Source organism: Hoplias malabaricus, chromosome 17 (genome assembly GCF_029633855.1).
Source record: "Hoplias malabaricus isolate fHopMal1 chromosome 17, fHopMal1.hap1, whole genome shotgun sequence".
Taxonomy (NCBI): domain Eukaryota; kingdom Metazoa; phylum Chordata; class Actinopteri; order Characiformes; family Erythrinidae; genus Hoplias; species Hoplias malabaricus.
This window is the reverse complement of record NC_089816.1, coordinates 36,020,815-36,040,814: the sequence shown is the minus strand read 5'-3', so window position 1 is coordinate 36,040,814 and position 20,000 is coordinate 36,020,815. Positions and strand designations below refer to the sequence as shown.

At 49.4% G+C, this 20,000-nt stretch overlaps 2 protein-coding genes across 6 annotated transcripts in view; one reads left to right on the top strand and one right to left on the bottom strand.

The window, feature by feature from the left end:
* Positions 1-3,473, top strand: part of znf276 (zinc finger protein 276) — an 11,285-nt gene extending 7,812 nt beyond the window's left edge. For 2 of the 5 annotated variants that reach the window (XM_066648521.1, XM_066648522.1), the window contains exons 8-10: positions 703-820; positions 1,608-1,707; positions 1,924-3,470. In XM_066648521.1, coding sequence (XP_066504618.1) covers positions 703-820; positions 1,608-1,707; positions 1,924-2,818 — 1,113 coding nt within the window. In that variant the 3' untranslated portion in view covers positions 2,819-3,470. Of the gene's footprint in view, positions 1-702; positions 821-1,607; positions 1,708-1,923 lie in introns of all 5 variants that reach the window. The other 3 variants (XM_066648524.1, XM_066648523.1, XM_066648525.1) reach the window with 3 other exon arrangements.
* A 182-nt stretch (positions 3,474-3,655) lies between these two features.
* Positions 3,656-20,000, bottom strand: part of LOC136673195 (Fanconi anemia group A protein) — a 29,194-nt gene continuing 12,849 nt past the window's right edge. The window contains 29 exon segments of the mRNA XM_066648520.1: positions 3,656-4,264; positions 4,634-4,717; positions 4,824-4,968; positions 5,043-5,118; positions 5,212-5,311; positions 7,035-7,097; positions 8,085-8,223; positions 8,319-8,431; positions 9,143-9,247; positions 9,508-9,567; positions 9,693-9,798; positions 10,207-10,370; positions 10,458-10,527; positions 10,726-10,848; positions 11,048-11,121; positions 11,859-12,071; positions 13,670-13,727; positions 14,214-14,392; positions 14,521-14,620; positions 15,020-15,090; positions 15,235-15,368; positions 15,618-15,719; positions 16,424-16,500; positions 17,336-17,385; positions 17,501-17,561; positions 17,702-17,790; positions 18,139-18,198; positions 18,536-18,631; positions 18,957-19,067. Of these exon segments, the coding sequence (XP_066504617.1) occupies positions 4,178-4,264; positions 4,634-4,717; positions 4,824-4,968; positions 5,043-5,118; positions 5,212-5,311; positions 7,035-7,097; positions 8,085-8,223; positions 8,319-8,431; positions 9,143-9,247; positions 9,508-9,567; positions 9,693-9,798; positions 10,207-10,370; positions 10,458-10,527; positions 10,726-10,848; positions 11,048-11,121; positions 11,859-12,071; positions 13,670-13,727; positions 14,214-14,392; positions 14,521-14,620; positions 15,020-15,090; positions 15,235-15,368; positions 15,618-15,719; positions 16,424-16,500; positions 17,336-17,385; positions 17,501-17,561; positions 17,702-17,790; positions 18,139-18,198; positions 18,536-18,631; positions 18,957-19,067 (2,910 nt within the window). The 3' untranslated portion in view covers positions 3,656-4,177.

The following is a 20,000-nucleotide window of genomic DNA, read 5'->3' as shown; positions in this document are numbered from 1 at the left end:
ATTTACCATTGTCCTATTGGTGCACACGGATGTAAGTGCCTCACAATGGAAGGTGGAATGGAAGATTCAAAAAGGCACGGATAAGAAACAAGTTTCACCCTCGTGTTACTTGTCTGTCACAGCTCTGATAGAAAACTTTAGCCCTTAGACGATGGTCCCATTAACGGGACATCTCCTGTTCCACCCTTTGAACATTTAATTAAATAAAAAGAACCTAAAAACACAGTGTCACTGCGCTCTGTTCCCGACTCTGACTCCTCCATCTGTAACTGGTCTAAACCCACACTCACACGGACTTTTGTCCCCAAGAACAGAACAAACCCATCACAGTCTTCTGCAGCTTTTTCCTGATGGAGCTCAGAACCAACGCAGCGCCCAATAAACTCCTCACTCTCCACACGGCTTCAGTCTTAGGTTGTTTTCTGTTCAATAAAATGAGAATGTGATTTTAATACGACACACACACACACACCATAACATCACAAAAGAGAGGAGAATGTTTGGATTTAGAATTAAAATTAAAGGGAAAGTCTAGGATTGTATGGAATCTCAGTTCTAAGCTCTGCATCTTTTAAGGTGTTTAAGGAGAAAAACGACAAATTTGTACAAAATACATCTTTATCACATCGATTATCACAGTAATAATAATAATAATGATTGTCAAAGGCAGGTGTGTTGTAATGAATTCTTTTGTGTGAGCAGAAGCACATTAGGGAGCATCATGAGGAGGTCAGAGAGCGAGCGTGTCCACACCCGGGCTGCAACAAAGTCTTCATGATCGACCGTTACCTGCAGAGACACGTCAAACTCATCCACACAGGTGAGGGCGCTCTGACTCATTCGCACAGGTGAGGGCGCTCTGACTCACCCGCGCAGGTGAGGGCGCTCTGACTCACCCGCGCAGGTGAGGGCGCTCTGACTCACCCGCGCAGGTGAGGGCGCTCTGACTCATTCGCACAGGTGAGGGCGCTCTGACTCATTCGCACAGGTGAGGGCGCTCTGACTCATTCGCACAGGTGAGGGCGCTCTGACTCATTCGCACAGGTGAGGGCGCTCTGACTCATTCGCACAGGTGAGGGCGCTCTGACGCACCCACACAGGTGAGGGCGCTCTGACTCACCCACACAGGTGAGGGCGCTCTAACTCACCCACACAGGTGAGGGCGCTCTAACTCACCCACACAGGTGAGGGCGCTCTGACTCACCCACACAGGTGAGGGCGCTCTGACTCATTCACACAGGTGAGGGCGCTCTGACTCATTCACACAGGTGAGGGCGCTCTGACTCATTCGCACAGGTGAGGGCGCTCTAACTCATCCGCACAGGTGAGGGCGCTCTGACTCATCCGCACAGGTGAGGGCGCTCTGACTCATCCGCACAGGTGAGGGCGCTCTGACTCATCCGCACAGGTGAGGGCGCTCTGACTCATTCGCACAGGTGAGGGCGCTCTGACTCATTCACACAGGTGAGGGCGCTCTGACTCATTCACACAGGTGAGATGCTCATTGTGTTGTTCAGATTCATAGGTGTGTGTGGTGACCATTTTTCACAGTAAAAGTTGATTGCACAGTGTTTGAACCTGAGTTTTAACCTGCTCTCTTCTCTCAGAGGTGAGGAACTACGTCTGCGATGAGTGTGGGCAGACGTTTAAGCAGAGGAAGCATCTGTTAGTCCATCAGATGAGGCACTCTGGAGCTAAACCGCTGCAGTAAGTACCACAGCTGTAACTTGGAATCTAAACCTAATTAATATAATACACCCCTTACACCAGTGTGTGTCACACACCCCATACTCTGGTGTGTGTCGCACAACCAAGTCAACAAGTCAGAATTTCACTATTATCAAGATAAGCCCTAGATCTGGACTAAAATTGTGTGTGTGTGTGTGTGTGTGTGTGTGTGTGTGTGTGTGTTGTGACTCTCAGGTGTGAGGTGTGTGGGTTCCAGTGCCGTCAGCGGGCGTCTCTAAAGTATCACATGACGAAGCACCAGGCGGAGGAGGATCTGGAGTTTGCGTGCGCTCTGTGCAGGAAGCGCTTCGAGAAGGCCCACAACCTGAACGTCCACATGAGCATGGTGCACCCCCTGCTGCAGGGGGGCGGGATCATGCTGCCTCCCGACGCCGATCACGTTGAACTTAAAGTGGAAGGGGGTGAGATCACGCTGCCCCACGACCCCGACAACCACGACCCCGGCGCTCTCACAGCGGAAGGGGGCGAGATCACTCTGCCCGCGGACCCAGACGGCCGTGACTCCGGCATCCTCACCGCAGAAGGGGGCGAGATCACGCTCCCCGCCGACCCCAGCAACCGCGTCTCCAACGACCTCACCACGGAAAGCGTCGAGATCTCTCATCACGACAACCACGATACGGGAAACCTCGGCGCGGAAGGGGGCGAGATAACGCTGCCCCCCGACTCCACGGACCTCGCCGTGGAAGGGGGCGAGATCACACTACCCCACGACCCCGATAACCACGAGCCGGGCGACCTTGCCACAGAAGGGGGTGAGATAACGCTGCCCGCCGATCCTGACAACGCCGACCCGGACCCCAGCGAGCTCGCTGTGGAAGGAGGGGAGATAACTCTGCCTGCTGACCCCGACAACCACGACTCCGGAGAGCTCACTGTGGAAGAGGGCGAGATCACGCTGCCCCACGATCCCAACAACCACGACTCTGCAGACCTCACCGTGGAAGGGAGCGAGATAACGCTGCCCCACGATTCCAGCGACCTCACGGTGCAGACCAACACCGAGACGGCCGACATGAACTGCGAGCTGCCGAGCATCCACGGAGACCTCATACAGCAGCCGCTGTAGAGTCAGCAGCAGCGGCGGCGGCGTGAAACGACCAGTAGAGACTCCTCGATACCGAGCTTCGATATTTGTTTTATTTCGTTGAATGATTTTCCCAGAGTTCCCGCAGTGTCAGACGTAGCGGTCGGTCTGGAACACGGTGTGCTCTGAATATTCCTGTTTTGTTCTGCGGATGTGTTTGGAAATCTCTCTAAAAAAATAATAATAATAATAAAGTTCAGTTTCCCGTCTGCCACACGTCTGCTGCTTCTGCCGCCGGAAGAAAACTCTCTGAACTTACCCCCGACATGTTATTTTCCTTTAGTCCTTGAAAGTTACATTTATTTTTCTAAGCCATTCCCATGGGAGACTGACTCTTCCACGTTGTTTCTACAGGTTAGAGTCTGATGTTTAAATCTCAAACCAGTGAAAATGTAAGGGATGTTTTTCTTTTTTTCTTACAACAAAATAAGACTCTACCCACAGACAGACGTTTAATCCAGGTTTAATATTATATTCACAACAGAACCCCTCTGTTTTCAGACTCCAGGGAGAGAGTCTCCACAGAAACAAACAGGACTGGCCCTAACTGCTTCCTCTTTATCCTACGTTTAATATCCTCCTCTTATGTTTGTGTGGTTTTCTGTTTCTCTTAGTATTAAACAGGCTGTTTTTGTAACCGTGTCTTGGAGGCTGGTGTATGTAAATGAGCGCTGTTCTGTTTGGTTGCTCCTCAGCTGTGCAGCCCCAGCAGGAACCGGCAGGCACTAAACCTCTGTAAGTGGAGGAGGTGGAAGTACAGAGGCTTGAGGCTTACACCCTACATCCAGCTCCATCACACAAACAAACCAGACCCTTTATCGTCTCCGCTGTTACAGAACCCAGTAGAAGAACTGTGCTCACAGCCGTGGATAATTTGAGCAGGTGTACAAACGTTTTAAAGTGTATCTCAGAATTCAAACACTGTCCTGCTCTTATCTTTTTACCGTTTTATTGAACAGAAAAGAACCATAAAGTGAAGAGTTTATTGGGCGCTGCGTTGGTTCTGAGCTCCATCAGGAAAAAGCTGCAGAAGACTGTGATGGGTTTGTTCTGTTCTTGAGGACAGTACTGTGTCCAGAAGTCCGTGAGAGTGTGGGTTTAGACCAGTTACAGATGGAGGAGTCAGAGTTGGGAACGGAGCGCAGTGACACTGTTTTTAGGTTCTTTTTTGTTTTAAATAAAATGTCAGTTGTCATATTTTAATACTGAAAAAGTTAACAAACAATTACACATTACAGCTGATATATTTGATCATTTCTGCTGTGAGCCGTGTTTCCCTGATAGAGACAGAGCTGTAGTGTAGAGTGTCAGCGCCGTCAGCAGCTGGAGAATAGGCTGAGTTCAGAAATCGAGGCAGAGGTCTTGAGGCTGCAGTGTGGACAGGGCCACGGCCACTTGAGGATCCAGCTCGGCGTATTCCGCCTCCAGCTGAAGGACAGGACAGTGAAGGAAGAACAGGTTAGAGCTGTTAGCGCAGTTACACCTTTCTACATACTCCACCTTACAGTGCATTAAACACACGCTCGGTTCAGTACTGGCCCTGGCCTCAGCACGTGACTACATCACCTTCATCTCACTCTCACATGAACTATGACCCCTTCAACAGTGCAGTTAAGGGGGGGGGGGGGCTGCAGAGACTAACTCTTACCCAGTAATTCACTTCTACAGCACTGTCCTGTGGTTCCCACTCTATTCAACGTTACACAGAGGGAATGGAGCCTGTCGCTGACACTCAGTGTAGCTTTAAATATCTCATCATCTGTGTGTGTGTGTTGGGAGACCCTCAGGTGTGTGTACCTGGCTCTGCTGGCTCTGTGTGAGGGCGCTGATTGGACTCAGATTAACACTCTTCAGTACGATCTGCTGGGCTTTGGACAGAAGCTGAAACAGAAGAACAAAATCAGGGAGGAGTGACAGTCTGAGCGCTGTGCATTTGTTTACATTGATGCGTGTTCAGACAGTAGGTGGCAGTGTAGAGCTCAGTTACCTGTGGAGTCTCAGCGCTGACCGCCGTGGAGCAAGGGCCCAGGAACAGCTTCAGCAGAGCAGCATAGCACTTCAGAGCCGTGTGAAGGAAACCAGGGACCCTCACGGTCCGCCGCAGCACACACACGTCTACACACACCAGCACGCTGCAAACACACAAATTAATGCACACACTCACTAACATATCTACACACACAAGGTCACTGTCACTGCGCCTCACCTGCAGAAGGCAAACGGCATCAGTCGCACCTCAGCGTCCGCGCTCATCAGAGAGACGCAGCCGTAGACGCTCCGCTCTGTGAAGAAAAATCAGCAAACACCGTCACCGACTCACGCTGGGCTTTTACAGATTCAACTGATATTTATTCCAGATGAAGAGAGCTTCATACCGGAGCCTGATTGGTGGAAAATTGAAAGCCAATAAGAAGAGTCCACAAGGAGAGTCAAGAGGTGGACGCTGAGATCTTTAGCACGGTTCACCTTCTCGCTCTGAAAGACATTTACATCAGTACACACACATTAAACCTGGTTTCTGTGAATTGTGGGGAAACTGCATATACTTTCATTCATTATTCCATAAGAACTAGATTAACCCTAACATTAAACCATGTCTTCACCTTGAAAAATAGTGATTTACATTGTGGGGACAAGTCCTCACACTGAGAGCGTGTAAATAAGTCCCCACAAAGTAATATATTACTGACACACACACAGCCTATAGGAGGCGCCAGTCCTTCACAGGGCGACACACACACATTCACACCTATGGACACTTTTGAATCTCCAATCCAACGTGTGTTTTTGGAGCGTGGGAGGAAACCGGAGCACCCGGAGGAAACACATGCAGACACAGAGAGAACACACCACACTCCTCACAGATAGTCACCTGGAGGAAACCCACACAGACACAGAGAGAACACACCACACTCCTCACAGACAGTCACCCGGAGGAAACCCACGCAGACACAGAGAGAACACACCACACTCCTCACAGACAGTCACCCGGAGGAAACCCATGCAGACACAGAGAGAACACACCACACTCCTCACAGACAGTCACCCGGAGGAAACCCACGCAGACACAGAGAGAATACACCACACTCCTCACAGACAGTCACCCGGAGGAAACCCATGCAGACACAGAGAGAACACACCACACTCCTCACAGACAGTCACCCAGAGGAAACCCACACAGGCACAGAGAGAACACACCACACTCCTCACAGACAGTCACCCGGAGGAAACCCATGCAGACACAGAGAGAACACACCACACTCCTCACAGACAGTCACCCGGAGGAAACCCACGCAGACACAGGGAGAACACACCACACTCCTCACAGACAGTCACCCGGAGGAAACCCATGCAGACACAGAGAGAACACACCACACTCCTCACAGACAGTCACCCGGAGGAAACCCACGCAGACACAGGGAGAACACACCACACTCCTCACAGACAGTCACCCGGAGGAAACCCATGCAGACACAGGGAGAACACACCACACTCCTCACAGACAGTCACCCGGAGGAAACCCATGCAGACACAGAGAGAACACACCACACTCCTCACAGACAGTCACCCGGAGGAAACCCACGCAGACACAGGGAGAACACACCACACTCCTCACAGACAGTCACCCAGAGGAAACCCACACAGACACAGAGAGAACACACCACACTCCTCACAGACAGTCACCCGGAGGAAACCCACGCAGACACAGGGAGAACACACCACACTCCTCACAGACAGTCACCCGGAGGAAACCCATGCAGACACAGGGAGAACACACCACACTCCTCACAGACAGTCACCCGGAGGAAACCCACGCAGACACAGGGAGAACACACCACACTCCTCACAGACAGTCACCCGGAGGAAACCCATGCAGACACAGGGAGAACACACCACACTCCTCACAGACAGTCACCCGGAGGAAACCCACGCCGACACAGGGAGAACACACCACACTCCTCACAGACAGTCACCCGGAGGAAACCCATGCAGACACAGGGAGAACACACCACACTCCTCACAGACAGTCACCCGGAGGAAACCCATGCAGACACAGGGAGAACACACCACACTCCTCACAGACAGTCACGCGGAGGAAACCCATGCAGACACAGAGAGAACACACCACACTCCTATTATTATTAATATTGTGTCAGATGTGTTACCTACAGCTCCTAAGCCTGGTGTTACACAGTACCTGCAGTCTGAGGTGTGCAGAGAGGAAGTCTGTTATGTAGAGAAAGAACAGGAAAACCAGCACCTGCAAAAACACACACACACACACAGACAGCAGTGTTGCATAAACCCTTTGACTTATCACAACCCTGAAGACCTTCACACATTATGCACCTTGTGTTCAGACGGCTGTAAATGGCGTGTTTAACTGCTGCTTTATATTTTCCGCCTCTGCTCATCACCATCGGCCTTTAAGAGGCTGCTTGTCCCTGTCTGCAGTTCTGTACTGTGTCTTACTGTGTTTCCTATTGCCTCACTGCGTAGTGTTATTTTATTATAGTTCTGTTTTGTTCCCTGTAACTTATATCAGGTTTTTATTTGTCCTTGTACAGAAAAGCATCCCTGAGTGTTCCCTCTGTTCCTCGGCGCTCATCATTCTCAGCGCTGCAGTGACACTGACGTGGTGGTGGTGTGTTAGTGTGTGTTGTGCTGGTGTAGAGTGGATCAGACACAGCAGTGCTGCTGGAGTTTTTAAACCCCTCAGTGTCTGGACCGAGAACAGTCCACCGACCAAAAACATCCAGCCGACAGCGTCCTGTGTCACCGATGAAGGACTAGAGGACGACCCACACACTGTGCAGCGACAGATGAGCTACTGTCTCTGACTCTACATCTACAAGGTGGACCAACGAGGGAGGAGTGTCTCACAGAGTGGACAGAGAGTGGACACAGGGTTTAAAAACTCCAGCAGCACTGCTGTGTCTGATCCACTCTACACCAGCACAACACACACTAACACACCACCACCACGTCAGTGTCACTGCAGCGCTGAGAATGACCCACCACCACATCACACCTGCTCTGTGGGGGTCCTGAGCGCTGAGGGACAGGGGGAGAGGGGGGTGATAAAGTATGCAGAGCCACAAATGGACTCCTGCTGTTCGTGGTGGTATAAGTCATTTCTTAGCACAGTTCTTTTAGTGCTAGCACACGAGCTCAAGGCCAGTGATGGATGGGGGTGTGGTGCCGTGGCGTCGACAGGTGGAGGTGGGTCGGAGGGTGATGGTGTTACCTCTGTGTTGTTGTCCAACAGTGTGAGGTTTGCTTTAATGTGCTCAGTGTCGCCGCCCTGCTGTTCAGTTACACTGCGTAAACACACAGCGAGGAGCAAAGCAGGAGCCGAGGGAAGAACTGAAGTATCTCGCAGGGTCCTGCAGCGCGCACACACACACACACACAGACACAGGGTATGGGTGGTTTAACAGTAATGTGAGGTTAGTGATAGTGTGTGTGTGTGGAATGTTACCTGCTGGCCCACTGATGGCAGTTCTTCATTGTCTTTATCAGTAAAGGCTCCTCTCCCCCCACCACTCGCCCCCACAGGGAGCATACAACAGGAGAAATGCCCCTCCACCAGTGCTACAAACAGACACACACACACACACCTTATACCAGCTATGGATGAAAGGGGAGGCAATAAAAGTGTGAAGATGATGAGTTTCAGTAGACGTAGCATTTCACTCTGCCTTTACCACCTTACCGTCTTATTAGAGCTCTTCATTACAGTGGTGTTTATGGAGAATACAGATCTAGAGGCTACCAACACACACACTGTGAAACAAGACCACCCCGTCAGCTGCTTCAATCAGAAAACATGGGATCATTCTCCTCCCTGTGTAAACAGCCCCTGTTCAGAACGCCCGCTTTCAGCACCTGTTCCTTTAAATGATAATGAGCCGCTCGCTGTTCACCCCGACCCCGAGCGCACAGCAGTGAGGAGCGAGGAGCAGAAGCTCTGGTTTTTAGCCGTTTTCACTCTGTTCTCTTTCTTCTCCGTTTTTACTCAGTGCTCTTATTTCTCAGCGCTCGTTGTGTCTGTTTTGCTGAGTTTAACCTCGTCTTTGTGCTCTCACATAAACACGGGTCCAGCGCTGTGATTGGACAGACTCAGACGAGGGGGCGGAGCCATTCTAAATCTGACTCAGGCAGCGCACAGAAAACTGACTGGGGGGTGGGGGTGGCTCTTGTTTCACAGTGTGTGTGTTGGTGGGCTCCAGATCCACACATTAATATGAAAATGCAGGGGTTTTTCCTAGAATGTCGCCTTTAAATCATTGTTGTGTGTTGTACCCCAGCAGACAGCAGCAGTAGAGGGCACTGTACGTTGATTTTAGACAGAGCTGTATTCACAGCTTCAGCAGGAGAGTCACAACAAACACTGGCACTGAATATCGCCTGCAACACACACACACACACACACACAAACACAGCCTTAAACCTTCATTCGACATCATCTCCCTGAATAACGCAGTCTGTTCTCTGATAGTGTTGTGAGGTTAGATGAGTTTTAAAGGACTCTCTCCTTCTTCGCGTCTCTTCCTCGGTCCCTTTTCCTTTGTTTTCCTTCGTCTGTATTGAGTGTGTAGTGTGTATTTCCCTGTTGTTCAGCTTCTGCTGGTGTGTATTTGCGTGTAAAGACACTGAGAGGATCTTACCGTGAGGAAGTGTGTTGTGAGGGAGCGAGAGAGAACACCGGCCGCACGGCAGACCCTCCTCTGAATCAGAGTAGAACACAAGGACACGGTAAGGTCAATGGAAGAAGCCCTGCTGTGTTCGAGTGTGTGTTCATTAGTGTGTTACTGCTGTTACTGTGCTACTTTATCAGTGAAACAGTAGAAACCTGATGGTTGTTAATGTGGTCCATTAAAGCGCTGCAGTCCAACACTCGTCTCCCTCCAACACACCTCACCTTCACCAGCACCACAGCCGGGACCGCTAACAACACCCTGAAAACACACACACACACACACATCACATCACAGCTGTAACACTCACAGCGCAGCTTAAAGCAGGAGCCCGTAAACTGCAGAGGGAAGAGAAATAAAAATAAACTGTAAATAATTATTTACACAAGAGCAGTTCCCAGTTAATAACATAAGACCTCTCTGAGTTATTTATAATTCACCTGTTTAAAGATGTGTGTATGAGTGTATTTAGCGTGTGTATGTGTGTGTGAGGATGGGTGTGTGTGTGTGTAGGTGTATTTAGTCCTGCGTGTGTGTGTGAGAGGATGGGTGTGTGTGAATTTTTATTCCTGCGTGTGTATGGGGATGTGTGTGTGTGTGTGTGTATTTAGTCCTGCGTGTGTATGTGTGTGTGTGTGTGTACCTGTGTACGTGTGTGTGTGTGTGTACCTGTTGCAGGTGTGCAGTATTCTCTGCAGCTCCAGTTCACTGCTCATTCTCTCAGAGTCAGAGACCTTCTGGCAGCGTTGGTTTATGAGCTCCCAGAGAAAATGTCCCTCCTCTCTCTCCATCCTTCTCTGAATCAGAGAATAATGATGCTCCCACAGCAGTTCCTGTACTCACACACACACACACACAGTACATCAGTAAACTGTTTTGTCTGTGAACTCTCACTAACTCAGGTGTAAACGGTGCTGTACCTGGAGTCTGGAGAGAACGTCTGCAAAGCAGCTGTCCGTGTGCAGGAAGGGAACCTGCAGCGGCTGCGTGCTACAGACACAGTAGAACAGTTACAACAACTTCATTGTTTCAACCTTAAATACATCACCCATCCTTCAGGTACTCACACTCTCATCTTATAGAATGTGATTTCAGCATTGCTTGACGTGTGTGTGTGTGTGTGTGTGTAGCATCCTGTACAATGTTGATATGATGATGACGGGATGTGTGTGTGTGTGTGTGTCTCACCCTGTATCCAGCAGACTGTTGATGATGTGTGTACAGGCCGTCTCAGTGTTTCCTCCACAGCCTCCGGAGTCCACACCCAGGGGAAGAAACCACTGCGTACACACCCAGCGCTCATAGTCCTGTCTAAACACAGCAGGGCACAGGCGTGACCCTCCGGAGACCGCAACACTTCTATTAACTCTTCACATAACACAAGTTTACTGAGTTCTGATTCGAAGGATTTCCAGAGGAATCTAACGCAGGGAGGAAGTGAGGTACAGTGTAAACACTAATAACCCTCACGTCTTCTCCCCACGGTGTGTGTGTGTGTGTGTGTGTCCACCTCTCTGCATCAGTGAGAGCGTCCAGACTCCGCTGCACTCTGAGCTCAGCCCTCAGCCACTCCTCGAAGGACAGCTGGACAAATAAAGACATCGAATTAAATATAGTTTAGTGACATTCCTCTCATCCAAAGCAATAACAGCAACAGCATTCATAGCACTTCTGTCTGTATTTATAGATAATAACTGTGACGTAGAGGATCAGAACTCGTATAATCGCATACACAGCTGAAGTGCCCTTGAGCAAGGCCCCAAACTGCCCCCGGGGTCCGAGGTGGGTGCAGCCCCCAGCTCTGATAAGACGATAAGAGCTTCTACACACACACACACACACTCCTGCTCTTGGGGCTATTCTCTCCTCATCCAGGGCTCCATCAGCCCCCAGAGTCTATCGTGTGAGAGTTTACTTTCCTCTCGAAACATTACGAACACGCTCCACACACAGAAGTGTGTTTTGATATAATCGACCCCCTCAGATCTCTCCTTCTCTCTCTTCAGTGCTGTCCCTGATCACGGACGGAGCCTACGTCATCTGGCGTTTTCTTTATTACGCGACATTTAACGAACGTTCTGGAGGGAAACCCAGTGAGGAACAGTGTAGCACACCGTTACATTCTGCTGTTTGTAGGATTTCTATGAGAATATTCCTTTCCACCTTAAATGTTGCTGCATTTATATTTACGCATCTGTCACCAGGTGTCATCTTTTAAGGTGGAATGGAAACTTTAAGGGATTAGGGGCTGGTTTTCAATCAGAAAGATCCATATCAGGAGCTAAAACCCAGGCTGGTGTTTAGTGCAGTGTGTATCTTGCCTGCAGCTCCTGATGCTTCCACAGGTTCCTGAAGGTGGAGTGTGTCCACAGCGCTTTGGCAGAGGTCCTCACACACACACTGGGGTCAGTAACACTTGTCCAAGCTAACACACACTCTGTCTCATCTTCATCTTCTTCACCACACGCAATGCACTGAGCAGCTAATACACACTCACGAGTCTCTGGCAGCAATCTGGGCACCAGGAAAAGGAGCTAGAAAAACACACACACACACAGACACGTACACGCACAGACACGCGCGCAGGCACACACACACACACACACACACACGCAGGCAAATTGTTTTATTGTGAAGCCAGAGAAAAGAGGTACATTAACAAAGGCATTTACTTCAAATAAAAATATTAAGAACATTTTGAGTGATATTCAATGAATAAAGAAAAACAAAACATGAATTGTTTACTTTAATTTTAGATAAACATTAGAAAAACCTGCTGATGTTCGGCTACACAGTCTCTACGTGGACTCTGTTAGTTTGGGTGTCAGAGGTGTCGGTGGTGTCAGTGGTGTCAGTTGTGTCAGAGGCATCGGTGGTGTCAGAGGCGTCGGAGGTGTGAGTGGTGTCATGTGTGAGTGGTGTCAGTTGTGTCAGAGGTGTCGGTGGTATCAGAGGCGTCAGTGGTATCAGAGGCGTCGGAGGTGTCAGTGGTATCAGAGGCGTCGGTGGTGTCAGTGGTATCGGTGGTGTCAGTGGTATCGGTGGTGTCAGGTGTCAGAGGCGTCGGTGGTGTCAGTTGTGTCAGAGGTGTCGGTGGTATCAGAGGCGTCAGTGGTATCAGAGGCGTCGGAGGTGTCAGTGGTATCGGTGGTGTCAGTGGTATCGGTGGTGTCAGGTGTCGGTGGTGTCAGGTGTCAGAGGCGTCGGTGGTGTCAGTGGTATCAGAGGCGTCGGAGGTGTCAGTGGTATCGGTGGTGTCAGTGGTATCAGAGGTGTCGGTGGTGTCAGGTGTCAGAGGCGTCAGTGGTGTCAGGTGTCGGTGGTGTCAGGTGTCAGTTGTGTCAGAGGTGTCGGTGGTATCAGAGGCGTCGGTGGTGTCAGTGGTATCAGAGGCGTCAGTGGTATCAGAGGCGTCGGAGGTGTCAGTGGTATCGGTGGTGTCAGTGGTATCAGAGGTGTCGGTGGTGTCAGGTGTCAGAGGCGTCGGTGGTGTCAGTGGTGTCAGGTGTCAGAGGCGTCGGTGGTGTCAGTGGTGTCAGGTGTCGGTGGTGTCAGGTGTCAGAGGCGTCGGTGGTGTCAGTGGTATCAGAGGCGTCGGTGGTGTCAGTGGTATCAGAGGCGTCGGAGGTGTCAGTGGTATCAGAGGTGTCGGTGGTGTCAGGTGTCAGAGGCGTCGGTGGTGTCAGTGGTATCAGAGGTGTCGGTGGTGTCAGGTGTCAGAGGCGTCGGTGGTGTCAGTGGTGTCAGGTGTCGGTGGTGTCAGGTGTCAGAGGCGTCGGTGGTGTCAGTGGTATCAGAGGCGTCGGTGGTGTCAGGTATCAGTGGTGTCAGTGGTATCAGAGGTGTCGGTGGTGTCAGGTGTCAGAGGCGTCGGTGGTGTCAGGTGTCGGTGGGGTCAGTGGTATCAGAGGCGTCGGTGGTGTCAGTGGTATCAGAGGTGTCGGTGGTGTCAGGTGTCAGAGGCGTCGTTGGTGTCAGGTGTCGGTGGTGTCAGTGGTATCAGAGGTGTCGGTGGTGTCAGGTGTCAGAGGCGTCGGTGGTGTCAGGTGTCGGTGGTGTCAGAGCACAGTGGAGGAATGGTATGAAGTGCTTGTGATAAAATATCTGTTGTGTCACTGTGTGTAGTTCACACCTGTTTATACAGCAGTCCAGGGACAAAGTGTGAGAGATCCTCAGTGTGTGAGCTGGACCTACACAGAGCATAACACACAGCACATACACACAACCTACACACACACACACACAAAGTTTATTTCCAGGCCAATCCAATCAATGGTTCTAATGAGTGTTTGTGTTTAGTTTAGTGTTAGTGTGTGTTGTGGTGGTGGATCATTCTCAGCGCTGCAGTGACACTGACGTGGTGGTGGTGTGTGAGTGTGTGTTGTGCTGGTGTAGAGTGGATCAGACACAGCAGTGCTGCTGGAGTTTTTAAACCCTGTGTCCACTCTCTGTCCACTCTGTGAGACACTCCTCCCTCGTTGGTCCACCTTGTAGATGTAGAGTCAGAGACAGTAGCTCATCTGTCGCTGCACAGTGTGTGTCGCTCGTCCTCTAGTCCTTCATCAGTGACACAGGACGCTGTCGGCTGGAAGCCACTGAGAGTGTACCTTGTTTCTTACATTTGCAGAATTCCCTTAAATCACTACTTTGAATGCGTGTGTGTGTGTGTGTTTTACCTGAGAGTGAAGTCCATGTGTTGTCTGGTGTGTGAGGGCAGGACAGAGCTCAGAGCCTCAGCCGGAGACAGACTTTCAGAGTGTGGGAGTTTAACTGGAGAACACAGACATCTGCTCGCATGCAGCTCTACGAGAAACACGGACAAGCCCAACACATGGGCAGCTGCCAGAGACGGACCCTACACACACACACAGACATACACACACACACACACACACACGGAGCACCGTGAGTGTATAAACAAGGGGGTGGTTTTAATGTTATGGCTGATGGGTGAATACAGTGCTGAGTTATTAAAGGTTTCACCTGTAGCTGGAGGAGCTGTAAAACTCTGTGCAGCAGCGCTGTGTAAATCTGTGTGTGTTCCAGCAGCAGCTTTACAAACTGACCAGCCCAGTCACCCTGTCTATATACACACACACACACACACACACACATTATTCATTTTCACCTAATAAAATATTTTCTTTCCTCAGGCACCAGAATGGAACTGATGCACCTTTAAATTAGCCACTTGAAAAAGACGTCCCCTCGATGGCAGCACACCTCCCTCTAAAACCCCAGTATACACTTAAACATCAAACTGAATGATCTCTGAAATCTTTAAGGAATAAAAACTGAGCAAAGCCCATACTGGAGAGGACCGGACAAAAGATGGAGGGCAGAGGGGAGGGACCTGATGGTGGAAGAAATGAAGGAAGGTGGATGACAGAATTAAAGAAAAGGAAGAAGGAAAGAGAAAAGGGAGGTATCTGGCAGAGACCGGAGCCCACGCTGAAGACGGTGAAGCCACACTGAGGTTTACCTGCTGGGGGGTCGGACTCTGCAGGCGTCTAACACACACTGACAGAAACTCTGCAGGATCAGATTCACCACCTGAGGCACAGGGCGCACACACACACACACACACACACACACCTCAGAGCAACAATTACAGCAATATATTTAAGAATGTGACATGTTCATTGCACAGACTCTTGTAAAATGGTGGACGCCTCGGTCACTGGGCTGTGTTCTTACGGCAGGAGGGGTTCCTGAAGGAGGAGGCTGATCTGGGTTCAGTGTGATGAGTGTGTGTTCAGTGGGATTATCCAGATGATGAGCACACACAGAACGGAGTGTGTGAGAAACCCTGGCCAACTGAGCTCGAACATCTGAGAACAAACACGACCGCAGAGACGCCGTTACAAACGACAGCAATGTTACAGTTAAACACCGATCAGCCACAACATTAAAACCAGCGGCTTAATAAAGCAGAGGCCACGCCTCCCGCCGCCGAACCACAGCCTTCACAAAACCCTGGAGGTGTCCTGTGGCCTCATGGAAACTGAAGAATGCAGGATATCCATCACAGACAGGATTATTATTCATTAATATACATCTTTATTAGAGAAAGTTTAAACCTCCTTCAGTGGCTCCTGCAGACAGCAATGTCCTCAACTCCTGGAACTGAGTCAGGAGAACGGTCTGGGGATTCTCCTCCTGCTCCTGAGAACTAGACACACCTGAAACACACACACAAACATATATACACACGTATACACACACACTTACTATGTTAAGAACATATATCACAGATGAATGTGGAATATTTAGGCTTTTTCACTAATAACTTCTGCACATTTTGCACTTTGTGCCCCATCGGTTTGACACCTGTTCCTTTGTACATTTCTGTGTTGTGTATTTACTCCGTTTAAGATTTCTACTTTTTACCTTAGATTTGTAAATGTTCTAAATTACTGTATTATCTCTGATATCTTCATCTTATTTCTCATTTAACGCTCTGTTCTTTTCTCTTCTCTTTCCTTCATCAAATGAGCAGTCGTCAGAGCAGTTCCCCGTGAGATGGTGCCGAGTGTGATGTGTGTGTGACGAACACTAGGGCCCCATCCGCACAGATCCGTTTACTTCTAAAATGGAGGTTTTGCGCAGTTGTGGATTTTGACCCTGTTTTGACGGCCAATTGATGGACCAATATAAAAGCTTTAGCTGGACCAATCAGATCGTGAGGTTTGTTTAACCAATCAGAACACTGATTTGTTGCTGTCAGCCACAGCGCTTCTCCAACAAAAAAAAAACTCTGGTTCTTGAACCGGTTCTGTTCCTGATTCTTGGAAACTTGGTTCTTTCCAGTGAACCGTTCACTCTACGCAACTTTAATAATAGGGTGTGTGTGTGTGTGTGTGTGAGAGAGAGAGAGAGACTGTACCTGCTCTCTGCAGCTGCTGCTCTCTCTGACAGGCCTCACAATAAGATGAGTATAGAGCTGCTGGAATTTTCTCTGCTCTGCAAAACACACACACACACACACACACACACTATATTAAGAACTTTAATGACAGATGTTTGTTCTAAAACCATGCACCTGGTGCAAAAATTTCATAAAATGCAGTAAATTGATAAATCTGTGATTTGTTGAATCTAATTACACTTTATTTAACGAAAACTGCACAAAGAGTAGAATTCAAATGATGTCCCGTATCGTCTCGTTTGTATTATTTAAGTCTATGTCTTTTTCGGGGAAGTCCATGGTTGTTTCAGCAGGACGGTGCCAGGCCTCATTCTGCGTGTGCTCCAACAGCGTGTTTCCGTAGACACAGAGTGCGTGAGCCGCCTGCGTCCAGATCTCTCTCCTGTGGTCGTCATGAAGAAGAGACTCAGACAACGGTGACCGCGGACTGTGGAGCAGCTGGAGTCTCGTATCGAGAGAGAACTCACAAACTCCACTCACAAACCTGCAGCGCTGAGTCTCCTCAGTTCCCAAACGCTCCCACAGCGCCAGTAAAGGAAAGGGGATGGAGCTCAGAGGGAAACTCACCTCCGTCTCCAGTTTTCTGGAGCGAGCCGCAGGCGTCTGATTCTACATGCGTTTATATTTACTAAATACAGTCGAGTTGTTCACAGACAACTTTGGAAACATGCTCTTTTTGTTTATTAATAGAGTCTCAAAAAACTTAAAGGACTGGAACTATGGACTAATGTGCTACAGACACAGGCTTTGACTAGACATCACCAAGGACACTGCACTTTATATGACTTGGGTGCTTCAAGTTATACATATATATATATATATGTGTGTGTGTGTGTGTCTGTCTATGTGTGTGTGTGTGTGTGAACTTACTTCCTCAGGGCCTCAATGAAGGTCATCCTGGCATCTGGTTTCTCTGGGAGCTGAAAGAATATCAGGATATCAGAGCTGCCCTGAGACTGACCACACACACTGATCAATACCACACAGCAGTGTGACAGTAAACCACTGTGTGTGTGTGTGTGTGTGTTTACTCACCATGCGTGGTGTTAGTAGAACAGGGAGGAACTGGGACAGGAAATATGGCCGCCTAAAAATACTGAACAGGCACACACACACACACACACATATTAACACACACGCTTTGATAGAACTGGGTCAGAACACGCACCGCTGAAAGTGTTAACTCCGTTCTGATAGAACCGGCTCAGAGATTATCCTAAAGCTACAGCTCTGTACCTGGCCTCCATCACAGTGGCGGAGATCCTCCCTGTGCTCTGAAACAGAGCTACTGCCTTCTCCACATCCTGCAGAGCGGGACACCTAGGCTGTACACAGCACACACACACACACTATAACTCAAACCGGCGGGGGAAGGCATGGCTGAATAAAGGGCAATGGTGAAGTGAATGTGAAGCATTTGTTTTGGTCTGAGACGCTGGTGCTCTAGTGCGACGTCTAGTGTCCGAACGTCAAATATATGACTTAGAAAATGCTTTGACTGGAACATTCTTTGAACAAACATTTCAAAATACGTTTTCTAAGAAGCGCTATGAAGATAAAGCAGGCTCCTGAAAACTTAAACACAGGCCACATCCAGCTGCGTCTCCAACGCGGTTTAATCCCAGACCTGGCTCTAAACTTAACAGACTGCAGCCAGCAGGAGGCGCACTAACCTCATCCTCAGCTACAGCACCAGAAACCACCTCGAACAAACCCATCTGCTCAACAGAGATCTGCACAGGGAGGGGGAGAGAGAGAGACAGAGAGAGAGAGAGAGGGAGAGAGAGAGAGGGAGAGAGAGAGAGAGAGAGAGGGAGAGAGGGGAGGAGAGAGAGAGAGAGGGAGAGGGGGGGAGAGAGAGAGAGGGGGGGGGGAGAGAGAGAGAGGGAGAGAGAGAAGAAAGACCAGGAAGCACATATATTTATTACAAAAAACATGTCCTACTTTGTAAAATAAAAATAATAATAAAAATTAGAGCCTGAAATATAACATTTAAATATATAGTTTTTTAATTTATAATTTTAAATATTCCTTCAATATGAAATACATTTTTGAAGGGAGGGAGGTAACCTTTAGGTCAGCGAGGCGAGTTCGGGCCAGAGATACATACTCCTGCAAACAGGAACGGTTCTTCCCTGAGACAAACGGAGGATACATCACATGGACCTGGAGGGAGAGAGAGAGAGAGAGAGAGTGGGAGAGTGAGGGAGAGAGGGAGAGAGAGAGAGTGGGAGAGTGAGGAAGAGAGAGAGAGAGGGGGAGAGTGAGGAAGAGAGAGAGAGAGAGAGACAGTGGGTGAATCACTGGGCACAAGGGTCCTGTTTCCAGCATCACACTCTAGACAGGACAGCAACAGATGACAGAGAGACAGTGATGAACAGACAGAGAGACAGGGACGGACAGACAGGGAGACGGTGATGAACAGACAGACAGAGAGGTAAGGGACAGAGAGACAGACGGACAGGGACAATTAGAGACAGTCAGCGGTCACCTTCAAATACTGCGGGGGGTCGAATGGGACGAGGTCCGAAAGAAACTTCAGCAAAAACACCAGGGACTTCTTGCTGCTCCCCTGATAACCACTCACTCCTCCAAACGCCATCTACACACAGTTCACCATCAGTTACACACACACACACACACACACTCACTCCTCCAAACGCCATCTACACACAGTTCACCATCAGTTACACACACACACACACTCACTCCTCCAAACGCCAAATACACACAGTTCACCATCAGTTACACACACACACACACACACTCACTCCTCCAAACGCCATCTACACACAGTTCACCATCAGTTACACACACACACACACACACACACACACTCACTCCTCCAAACGCCATCTACACACAGTTCACCATCAGTTACACACACACACACACACACCTCCAAACGCCATCTACACACAGTTCACCATCAGTTACACACACACACACACACACACTCACTCCTCCAAACGCCATCTACACACAGTTCACCATCAGTTACACACACACACACACACACCTCCAAACGCCATCTACACACAGTTCACCATCAGTTACACACACACACACACACACACACTCACTCCTCCAAACGCCATCTACACACAGTTCACCATCAGTTACACACACACACACACACACACTCACTCCTCCAAACGCCATCTACACACAGTTCACCATCAGTTACACACACACACACACACACCTCCAAACGCCATCTACACACAGTTCACCATCAGTTACACACACACACACTCACTCCTCCAAACGCCATCTACACACAGTTTACCATCAGTTACACACACACACACACTCACTCCTCCAAACACCATCTACACACAGTTCACCATCAGTTACACACACACACACACTCACTCCTCCAAACGCCATCTACACACAGTTCACCATCAGTTACACTAACACACACACACACTCCTCCAAACACCATCTACACACAGTTCACCATCAGTTACACACACACACACACTCACTCCTCCAAACGCCATCTACACACAGTTCACCATCAGTTACACAC